General features: G+C 39.3%; 1 protein-coding gene across 1 annotated transcript; it reads left to right on the top strand.

Annotated features, from left to right (window-relative positions):
• Nucleotides 1-791: 791 nt before the first annotated feature.
• On the top strand, nucleotides 792-11,564 carry LOC139727983 (acetylcholinesterase-like). Its single transcript, XM_071638953.1, has 9 exons — nucleotides 792-1,232; nucleotides 1,911-2,070; nucleotides 3,376-3,453; nucleotides 4,203-4,321; nucleotides 5,777-5,935; nucleotides 7,075-7,386; nucleotides 8,770-9,104; nucleotides 9,948-10,132; nucleotides 11,241-11,564. Exons 1-9 carry the CDS (start codon nucleotides 846-848, stop codon nucleotides 11,333-11,335), a joined length of 1,830 nt encoding a protein of 609 aa, XP_071495054.1. The 5' UTR covers nucleotides 792-845; the 3' UTR covers nucleotides 11,336-11,564.
• Nucleotides 11,565-11,910: the final 346 nt, after the last annotated feature.

An 11,910-nucleotide genomic window follows, 5' to 3' on the forward strand; every position in this document is an offset into this window, starting at 1 on the left:
AATTTCCATGCATTATATGTGTGTGTTTTCATTGTACGTATAAAGGCAAAAACAACAAATTAAACGGTACTTTCGATGACTTTAAACATACCTTGAATTTCACAAGGCTAACATAAGTGCTATAATATAAAAGAGAAAGCAATGGTTGATTTGACATGAGAAACATAATTATAGGCCTATACATGCACACATCAAACAATGTTCATAAACAAGAAAAGCGTTGTACTTGTCAGTATATCCAATGTAGAGGGTCGGAATTGGCTGACCATGGCGAATAATTCATGTATGATATCGCATTATGCAATTATAATACATGAACACACACACACACACGCATACACATAAATAAATAAATAAATAAATATATATATATAAATAAAACCTAAAATGGCATTATATATATATACATGGCTGAAAAGAGAAATGGGAAGAAGGATCCTTTAGTGAGAAATGAAATCACCATATTTGGTGATAAAATCCGCATGCGCTCCATGCCACAATGAACATTGCAATATGATGATAAAGCCAGTCATCGACGGACTCTGTACTGTATATCAACAAGCGTTGAAGCACTTCACCAGCACTAGATATCGACCTTGAGTTAGTTGTAAAGGAAACTATGCTCACGACGTGATGGTCGTTTGATCTGTATCCAGTCATGTCTCGTTCCTGAGCTGCGGTGCAAACAAGCACGTGCATTTGCCAATAAGCTTATTAACATATACTACGCAACAATCGCGCAGTATGAACCGATATAAATCGCCGCGAACGACCTCTGCTTCGTAGTGTAAAAGGCGTGTATGGTATCAGTGTTTCCGGGCTTCGGGGTAGATCGGTGACAAAACATGGCGGGGTGTAGGTCGAGTTTGGCGCTCTCTTTCTTGATTTCCATTTCCATCGGTGTCCTACTCGTGTACGCTGAGGTCGATGTAGAGGAACCGGCTGTTTCGACGTCGACTGCAACGTTTCGGGGAAAGCGAGTGCCTGTGAGCCATCCACAATTGCCCGACTTTCAAGGGGGTGTGGACGCCTTTACCCGCATCCCTTATGCAGAGCCCCCGGTTGGAGAACTGCGCTTCAAGCGTCCTGTGCCCAAAGTCATCGAGGGAACCTATGACGCAACCAGGGCCAGCGTGGCGTGCTCTCAGGCTCTCTTTCCCAGCCTTGACTTTGGGTTCGATGAAATGTCCGAGGACTGTCTCTATCTAGACGTGTTCGTGCCTTCGACAAAGGTTAGCCTAAAAATCAGTGCAACTTCCTCATGGAAATGTAGGCCCATTAACATGTAACTTAACGGGATTTGCTCGTCAATATTTCCTTCATTTAATGGCTTGGTAGTTATTTTGTTTGTTAAAGATGGTTACTGCTGATGATAATTCATCATTGCATCGAAAATACAAAAAGCATGATTGCATTAAATTTAAGTTGAATTAATTTCCTAACGTAAAATGCAAAGCAAAACTATACTATGGTATATACACAATTTATGAACAGCTCCCAATTGAGAATATTGGCTGGATATTATACTTCACAGCTGTGGCATCTTTTAGAAAGTGTTGCTATATGATACAAGCAGCGGTCCAATAACAACAAGATACGATAATATATAATACGATAAAATAAAATATATACTGCGCAGGTCACTATTATAGTGCTGGTGAGTGGCATAATCTAAGTATAATGTGTGGTTGGTTTAAAGGGAATAAAAAGAGTTCGGCTTATTCCAGCATTTGGCGTACGGTCAATTTACCAAGACTATCTCTGCTAGCGTTCTACGACAGAGGACAAATAGAATTGTTCCACCCTTATCGATTTTGTCTATCTCAAGCCATGTATCCACAATACCTCCGTCGCCAAGCTCAGAAATCCCTCCATCATACTATCCAATCTCTCCGTGTGCCTCCTTCTAGCCGTCCTCCGCTGCAGTCCTGGTGTGGATCCACGGAGGGGGATTCCAGGGCGGGGCAGGCTCAGTTCCCAACTCCCTCCCCATCCCTCTAGCTGCCCTGAATGACGTCATAGTGGTCACGTGCAACTACCGTCTTAATGTCTTCGGTTTCTTGGCAACGGGTGAGACGATCACAAAGCACATGATATGGGATCAAACTCTATTATTTTCGAAACAATATCATGGATTTGATAGACTGATTATAGTTATCAAGTTTTGCTTTCTTGACATTCGAAAATGAGCTTCATGTAAAGCTTACACAAACAATGAGAAAAAAAAACCACAATAAATGTACACAACTTAATGATACCTTTGCATATTGCACATTTTTTTCGGTTTTGATTTTAAGTTTAACACTCAACGGTCGTTTTGTAGAAGTATAGGCCCTACGTGAATATATTCTAACGCTCCATTATACCAGTTTATAGAAGTGCATGGCGTAATTTGAAGAAAAGAAAATGATTGATATTTCATTATGTTGCACTAAAACATGTCAAATCAGCTAGATTCTCAAAGAATGAAAACTGTTGCATGCAAGCAAAATTCAGTATTGATTTTGTTTATTTGTTTTCTTTTACTTGTTTCCTTTTAAAAAACTTGTTTAACGCTGTTCCTATGATTTTTTTGTCGAAAATACAGTGTATTCTTGGACAGACCCGACAGTGAATACCCAATGAAAATATATTTAGAGTAAATGTCTTATTCACCTCAAACTTCAAAGCCCTTCAGTTGCCCTGAAAATTCCTATTAGGGTTAATTTTCTATTACAAGAGTATAATGTACCACTGCCAGTGGGCCCTCCGTCTGCTCTGGAAACTATCCGGAGTAGGAATGTCCGGCGAAGAGCTTTGAATTGTCCCCACAATAAAGATTTCATACACGCCACCGGGCCCCGACTGCCTTTCAGCGTGAATTATCCTGGGTTGATGAAATTCTGTGCTCAGCGTTCAAAGTTCTTTTCACAGTATGTTATGTGTCATGACCTGCACCACTTAGTGCATTGTGTGATAAACAGCGTGCGGCAAACTTTCTTTATATCTATTGTTAAAAGAAAACCGTAATGATTCGGTGTAAGACCTACTCTGCGGTGAACTCAACTGTGCTTGACACGGGACTCCTAATTTAACATGGCTGTAATGCTTGTGGGTAAACTTGAGCAAAGAGAACAGCATAGAAATTGAAGTTTACTTTGCCGTAAAGTGTTTTGTCATGCAATTCCAAATTTAGCATGTTTTCAATCATCAACAGAAGTATCGGTTACAATTACAACGGCATCAGTTTCGATGTCAGTTGTGTAATGAGAGTTGGTGATTTCATTGCCTCATGACTCTCGAGTTTTCTTGTACCTGAAAAATGATATCAATCAATAGTATGGGATAATGTAACAAAATATGTCGACAGTGCGTATTACCATTACTTTCTAACAGGTGACGATGAGATTCCGGCCAACCTAGGTCTTCTAGATCAGCGTCAGGTCCTCATGTGGGTTCAAGAAAACATTGCAGGTATGTAGCTTGAAACAACAAACCTCGTCTTTCCTAAATTACAGTGAGATGACATTGCCAGGGATGACCATAGTAGTGTTCGGAATTATTTTCAAGTCCAACACATTGTCGTACTTGGATATGTTAAGCAGACATGATAGGACACGTTTTCATGAGGATACATAGAATAGAAGAAGGGAAATAATTTTGCCAACTTGTCTTGCTTGCTGTTCTCTCTGTGTGACGGAGTATAATGACTTTATTTCGTGTGCGCGGGAGTCTCTGTTCCAAACTACCTGTTCGACAATGACTTTGCATGAGAGAAGAAAAGGACAATCGTCACTTCTTCGTTCAACACAACTGTGCTATTCTTTCTCTAAATCAGCGTTTCCTTTCTTTGTGTGTGTGTGGGGGGGGGGGGGGGGGGACCGCATCTCGGGTCAATATTTACAGTTGCGTTATTTGTTTAGGCGTTGCATATATTGGAATGTAGATGAGGTTATGGATTTGCAATGCTAGATGCGGGCTCCTTCATCGTCTTCAATACCATTACCGTATTTTCGTATGTGCTTAATCGCCATGTAGCATGAAAAGGTACAGCTGCATAAGCATCGACAATGGTGTCGCCAGGTCTTTCATAGCTTGCACATTTCAATTGTATATAGTTAAAAAAAAGGTTTGTTGCCTAGATATTTTTGTTATGCAATGGATTTTTCTATTATACACACTGTAAGGCCTGATGTCAAAATGATTCTTGATTCTCTCCGCAGCCTTTGGCGGGGACCCAAGTCGCGTGACGATCTTCGGTGAGAGCGCTGGGAGTATGAGCGTTAGCTTACATGTGATGTCGACGATGAGCGCCGGTCTCTTCTCTGGCGCCATCATGCAGGTAATCAATGATCACGGAACTGTAGACATTAAATGACGCAATCATCGGTGTCGATGAAGTATATACGAGCAACAACTTGTCAATAGATATCTCAAAATTCAAAGAGAAAAGATGAGACTACATCATAATGGGGTAGGCAATCAGTGCTTGCAGCAAAAGGGCAGTTATTGATTTTACATATAGAAAGTAATGTTACATAGATGCGATGATTCACAATTAATCACTTTTTTTTGTTCTTAAAAGTAACAGAAAGGTATATTAGGTTTTCTTTTTATAGAAAATTTGGAGCATTAAGCAGCTCTAACATATTTCGGTAGGTATTCGCATAATTTTTGAGTATACCATCTGGAATAGTCTTCTAACTTTATCCCCTGTAGAAATACAACAACAACAACAACAACAACAACAACGACACACACACTTGAAAATGTCATATAATTAGCATTCTTAACAGCATAGCACATTTAAGCCCTTGAAATTATAGGAATCCAGCTGTTAAATATGTTTCTCTTACTTTGGTAATATTTTGCAATCATGATGGAATATGATATAAAATACGTGGGCACATTACCCCGTCAACTTTTTTTTTCAATATCTGTAGCAAAACCGACAAAAAGAAAGCATACTTGGATAGGTATTTCAGTCTAGGATACTTACATCTATGTTTGTAGTGTTTAGCCGGTTTTCGTTAACCCGTTCTTGACTATGCAGCCACCATACCGTAGCTATTTCCCATTTATATATAAGGGCTTTTTACACTTGTGTTTCTTAACCCCGGACTTTCTCTGACCCAGGACTATCGTTAGTCCCGTACCAATTTTTTCAGCTTTTTACACTCGCCAATTAGTCCCGTACTATCTCTTGTCCGGGGCTAAGGAGAAAACTGACCTTTTTACACTCGTATTTCTTAGCCCCGGACTTTCCAAACCACATGAATATTCATAATTACGCTGTGTACTGTACACGTACACGCACGCACCGGCAGCACTTGATTACCTCGTTTCTGATTGGTCAGTGAGGGTCGGACTTCGTCTCCGTCGCTTATAGCCCAGGATTATTTTTTCGTTCTGTTTACACTCACTTGCTTGGCACCGCAATTGCGGTGCTAACCCCTGCTATTTTGCAGGGCCAGATAGTACCGTACTATCGGTGGGGCTAGCCCACTTTGGCAAAAACGAGTGTAAACAGAAAGTGGGCTAAGGATAGTCCCGTACCAACGGTGGGGCTAAGGCCCCCCTCCCCCTTAGCCCCACCGTTGGTCCGGGGCTAAGCAAAAATTTACAAAATTTAAAGTGTAAAAAGCCCTATATTGTTATGTGAACAACAAGGGGGTTACTAATAATACATGCATGCATAATAATACACAATGTTCATGGGAGCAAAAAAGAACAAGAATTAGATGTAGCCTTAACTAAGTATCATTACTGATGGAATGCTTGCTGTTCTTGTTCTCAGAGTGGAGTGACCTCGGGCATAGCTCTCGTCAAAATGGATGAAATAGTCCAGGGAACGTTCGCCTTGGGCACGGTATTGAACTGCACCGGTACGAGTGCCGAGGTGGCTGCATGCCTCCGGACCAAGTCAGCGGAAGAGCTTGTGAAACTGTTTCAGGATGTAAGAGTGACGCCTATACACAACAATGATATAAATTATTGATATCCAACATTTCTTCCGTATAAATGCATATGCTATCCATGATCTTATGCGACACACCCATCGGGCAATTGACGGACAAGGGGACTGTTGTACAGGGTGCCTTTTGCCAGACTTTCAGATATGCTTTGCTGGAGGCGTAATTCACTCAGACGCTGATAAACTTTAAGTATCATTCATTCACTTCCTTGTATCACATTCACTTTCTATCTACATTTCAGCATGCCTGGTGTGGTATTTCAAGATTTGTTCTGCCCCTCCCCTTTTCGTTTTTGTCGGAAAGAGGCGATATTCGTATACACTGAAAGTCTGGAAAATTAATTTGATTTGTTTTTACTATCGCGACTGCTCAGGAAATAACAATGCCTGATTGTAAGCAATCCACCCTTAAGGCAAAAGTCCTTACGTCCGATCGGAAGGACTAAGCGTTGAGAATTAATGTCTTGCCTAAGGTATACAACCGCTGCAGTCTGGGAATTTGAACCAGGATCATCGCGATTTATGATTTCTCATCGACTGAAATACTGGCCAACCAAATATCACAGAAACATAACACAAAATTGTAACAATCTATGAACCCGAAGAGTAATTGATTCAAATAGGTTTCGGTAATAAGTATATACATGTAATTATGCATCAAATGAACCATGCATTATGCATTCTGGAAAGTGTTAGGGGAATTAAAGTTATGAAGACTTACAACGCTGACAATGAAATAACCAGATATGATAATTCGCAACAAAGCGTCATAAGCTGAATCCCTGCTTGAATTCATAACAGCTTCATAACTACATGTAGGCAGGAATAGGTTGATTTGCTCGATTTGATTTCGAATTGTACATTCATAACGCCTATGACTTGCATTTCCCGACAAAGGTAGGTGTTAATACTTCTTTCAACTTGTGACAATCACGAGTCATAAACTTAATTTCCAAGTTTACTTCCATGTATTCGAGAATCTCGCCATTAGTCTGTGAAGATGAAAACTGCAACCTAATCTCGCCATTAGTCTGTGAAGATGAAAACTGCAGCCTAAAAGCATATCATCTTTTTGTATACAGCGACGTACATATTGTCTGTACGCATTGTGATTGTAACAGGACCCAACGATGATGATGACCGTGACACCTCGGCCCGTGTACGGCGACTCTTTCCTGCCTCTTGACTTTTACAACACGTTCACTGAGGGCGGATTAAACAAGGTTGATATCATGGTGGGGTGCACCGATGCCGAAGGAGCGGTATTCGTCTCACCCTATCTCGCTGGCCTGGATGACAAGGAGAAACCCGTCCTGAACCGAACGGAGTTCAGTGAGAAGCTGAGTTTATTTCTTATGACGATGTTTCCGAACGTAGCGCCTGATCCTACAATAGTGAAAACGTCCATGTTTGTATACTCTACCAAAGAACAGGTAATGCCACCGGCAAACATGCACTTTTTACACTTCCTTGAAAGCTTGCTATCTCTGTTGTAGTACCATTATTTTTTTTTACCATTCTTTTGTTCTTATTTTCCCCTTAGGGATCGGCATCTGAAGGCGAACTTTTCTTTCCAATTTGCCCACAAGGAGTTATACACTTAATAGTATACAGTGTGTAACAAAAATGTAATCCAACTTTGGAAGGTTACTATTTCTTAATTGTCAGCTATATAGTAAAATGTTAGCTGTGAGGAAAGGGGAACTCTTCCTCTTTCCATTGATACCTAATTATGTTGACAAATATCATGCATAACTGACAAGATGAACTTTAAAGACAACAATGACAAATTGCACTTTTTTCCAAGTTTGAGAGTTGTCATGAAGGAACAATGAATGTCTCACTGAATGAATGAGATCTGTCAGTGAAAGTGACAGCCTGCACAATTGCACATTTGTGTCTAGGATTTCGTCTAACCTTTTATGATCCATAACCTTCAACATGACCACGTTGTCGATAACTTGGTAACTACCACAAAGGCAAACCAATTGTCCATTTCTCTCTTCATATTCAACATGGTTTGTCTCTGCGACGACTGGTATGTGTTGAATATGAACGGAGAAAATTGACTGTGTGGGTTAACCTTTGTGAGAGTGACCAAGTTATCGGACAGGTGGCCATGTTTAAAAGTTATGGACCATAAAATGTTAGAAGAAACCCTAAACACAAACCTGCATTCCTATAGGCTGACCTATTCATTTGGCCACTTTCATTGACAGATTTCATCCATTCAGTGAGACATCCTTTGTTCCTTCATGTGACTCTCAAGCTTGGAAAAAAGTGCAATTTGTCATTGTTGTCTTTCAAGTTCCTACCTTGTTAAAGGACTGTACAGTACTGGTTGAGGTGGGGATTCAGGTTTATAACATTCCTAAGTGAGATAATGATAAATCTCTTATGAAATATGTAAGAGCATGTAATTCTAAGAAGGGTTCAAAGTTTATTTGATGAAAATTGGTTTTCAAATGGCTGAGATACCGTTTTATCCAAAAAAGTGATAATAATAAAAGGCTACAGGCCACGCCTTTTATTAGGTTCTCATTGTTTCACCTTGTTTTTGGATATCTCAGCCATTTCAAAACCAATTTTCATCAAATAAACTTTTGATGCCCCTTAGAATCGCACGCTCTTTGACATATCATAGAGTGGTTTCTGAATATCTCGCAAAACGTTAAAAGCTAAATCCTCACCTCAACCAGAACTGTACAGTCCCTTTAAAGTTCAACCTTGGTAACCCTCAGAGAATTCACTGAATAAGTGTACTTCGAAAATATCTACGATCATTAATTTTGTCACTGTTTCCTCGTATTCCGTAGCTCGCGAACCCAGAGAGTGACCACACCGACAGTGTTATCGATTCTACCTCCGATTTCTTGATGTTGTGTCCAACCATGCACTTCGCAACCAAGTACTCGGCGGTCAATCCCACTTACGTGTATCTCATGACACACGCCCCCTCCGCCTCCATTTGGAACAAGGATATCAAATGGATGGGCGCCACCCACGGTGAGGATATACCCTACGTTTTTGGCAGTGCCCTCATGCGAGCGGCAGATGACGACGAGTCATTCATGTCTGGGCGATTCACTGACGAGGAAGTTGAAATGTCACGGCAAATTATGAAGTACTGGACCAACTTTGCCAAGACTGGGTGCGTATAGACGTCTTTAGCAGGAAAACAAAAACAGAGACAAGAAAAAAAAATTGTAGACTCTGTCTCTATAAAATGTTGTCGCGGAATATTTCCGTTACCTCATACTTAGTGACTTTACTGACCACACGCACATAAGTTAGGTCTGTATAATGATTTCATTGATGGATGGTTTGTATTCACCAAGAATAAAAGGCTTGCATGATCACAAAGACAGGCAGTCTCAAAATATGTAATGAAATGTCCAAAGGAAACCAGTTCAGTATCTTTTTCTGCAAAGTCGTTTTTTTTATGTGTGTGTAATATATTTCGAATGGAGTAATAACTTATGATACATCGGCGACCATGAAAATCTAGTAGGCTTCGACTTTTTTTTTTTTAAACTTGATTCTCTAAAACATGGCTCGACATTAGTGGTGGCCCCGTGGATAAAATTGGCGTCGGGTTACCAAACTTTTGAAAACATAACTATTGATGACCTTATCGGGCGACTTAGTTTGAAAAACAATCCCTATGTTTCGATTTTTCATTACTTACTACATTTTTTTCCCGGGCAGCCAACATCTCTTTTTTTCTTCACTGATCAAAGCGTGCCATCTGTAGAAGAAGAAGGAAAAAGTATCGAGCCCTGCTACAGCTATTATGAACTTTATCATTATCATCATAATTAATTTTTGACTGTTTAATCATTTTATGTTTTGACTATCATCATGATATCAAAACTATTGAATTTTCTCTTAATCAAAGCCGCATTTGTCATTGATTTTGGGAAATCATTAGATATTGCAGTTTTTCATTATCAATTTCATTGCTGATGTTATGATTATCATGACCTTTATGCAGGAACCCAAATACTGCCAACAAGGATGACGAGCCAGAAACAAAGTACCCGACCTGGCCGACTTTCTCCGAAGAGGCTCCAACAATCAAAGATCTCTCTTTAACCTTTGAGAACATCCCAGAGCCTCCGCACCAGAAAGAATGCCACTTCGTTATGGATATCTTCCCCAAAATGTTGGACAATGCAGGTTGGTACCATGAAACAAACAGCACACACACACACACACACGCACACACACACACTGCAAAATAGCAATGAATAAACTCATTTCAATATGAAAAGAATGTTGTGGGAGCCTCAAGGTTCAATGTCCGAGATAGTTACTGTCTTCAATCTCAGAAGATATCATGCATCGAACTGAGGGACTTTGGTTGCATCCTTTGTTTGTTGTTTGTTGTTTTAAAGAAAGAAGAAGAGAGAGAGAGAAAAAATGGGGCCCTATCCAAATAATTTGCCCCAAACAGCACTTAAAGGACAAGTTCACCTTCATAAACATAAGGATTGAGAGAATGTAGCAATATTTGTAGAACACATCATTGAAAGTTTGAGGAAAATTGGACAATCCGTTCAAAAGTTATGAATTTTTGAAGTTTTTGTGCAGTAACCGCTGGATGAGAAGACTACTGCAGTGTGTGAATAACTTAGATGTCACATGCGTACAACAATATAAGGAAAATATAAAGAGAATTTCACAAAATTTCATCTTTTGCAAAAAGTACACATTCCCCCGACTCGTTACCGACAAATGTTATGGGTAATATTATTCCCCCTGCCTTTAGAAAGAGTCAAGTCAAGTGCTCTTTTATTATGCAAAAAAAGTGAAAATATGTTGAATTTTCTTTACATTTTCTTTATACTGTTGTACGCATATGACTCACAAGCTGTAGTAGTCTCCTCATCCAGCGGTTCCAGCACAAAAATTTTAAAAATTCATAACTTCTGCATCGATTGTCCAATTTTCCTCAAACTTTCACTGATGTGTTCTACTAATATTGTTGCATTCTCTCAATCCTTATGTTTATGAAGGTGAACTTGTCTTTTAACAAACAAAGAATAGACAATAATATTAGATATATGCATCCTGACAAGAATATTGAATATAATTATGCATCCTGTATTACCGATTAGAAACAGAATCATTCTTTTATTTTGCAGTCATATTCTTTTGATCACTATGTTTCAAGCTGCTGTTGTGTGCAAATATTTCCAGATTGTTATTTTTTCTTTGATGAGATCCTCTGTCTATCATCAAATAGCTCAGGATGTCATTTCCACTTCTTTTCATCATCTTCCAGTTGAGCTGAACCGCCTTAAGGGCCTATTGGAGGAGAAAGTGTCCGCTGACAGTGAGAAGAGCTGCGAAGACCCGGAATCCTGTCCTGAAGAATGAAAATAATTTATGCAATTAAATTTATGCACTAGCTACACCCATTTATTACGTGCTGTGAATGATTCTGTGATTAAAGTAGAGAGTAAAAGTTACGTGTAAGAATACAGAGCAAATGCAGAAATAACTAAAACTAGGGAATCCAGGATACATGTACTATGGTTTAAGTATCAGTGATCAGAACACTGACAGGAATGAAGCCCTTATCTATGACTCTCTAGACAAGAAACAATATGCGAATAAAAATTATCTTATTTGATATGTTTCTATCAATGATACGTCCTTCTATGACTCTGCCTCTCTCTTTTATCCCAGTTACTCTTACTTTCACTTTGTTTTAAGATGACATTAATACTCAAGAAAGATATGAACTTGACTTCATTGTTTACGGCTAAATTCCTTGTTCTAAAAATTCTGGAATTTTCTGCAATTGTTAACAAAGAAAAGCGTTTCAGTTAAGCATTGTACAGAGCTCATTGACTTTGTCTCCTCGATAGAAGGCAAAGCAAGCAGAAACAATGTGATCAAGGAAAAGAAAAAAGTATAAAGAAAAAAAGATTAAAATAACAAGGAAACAA

Source organism: Diadema antillarum, unplaced genomic scaffold (genome assembly GCF_040938485.1).
Source record: "Diadema antillarum isolate AM-2024a unplaced genomic scaffold, OU_Dant_1.0 seq00000161_RagTag, whole genome shotgun sequence".
Classification (NCBI taxonomy): domain Eukaryota; kingdom Metazoa; phylum Echinodermata; class Echinoidea; order Diadematoida; family Diadematidae; genus Diadema; species Diadema antillarum.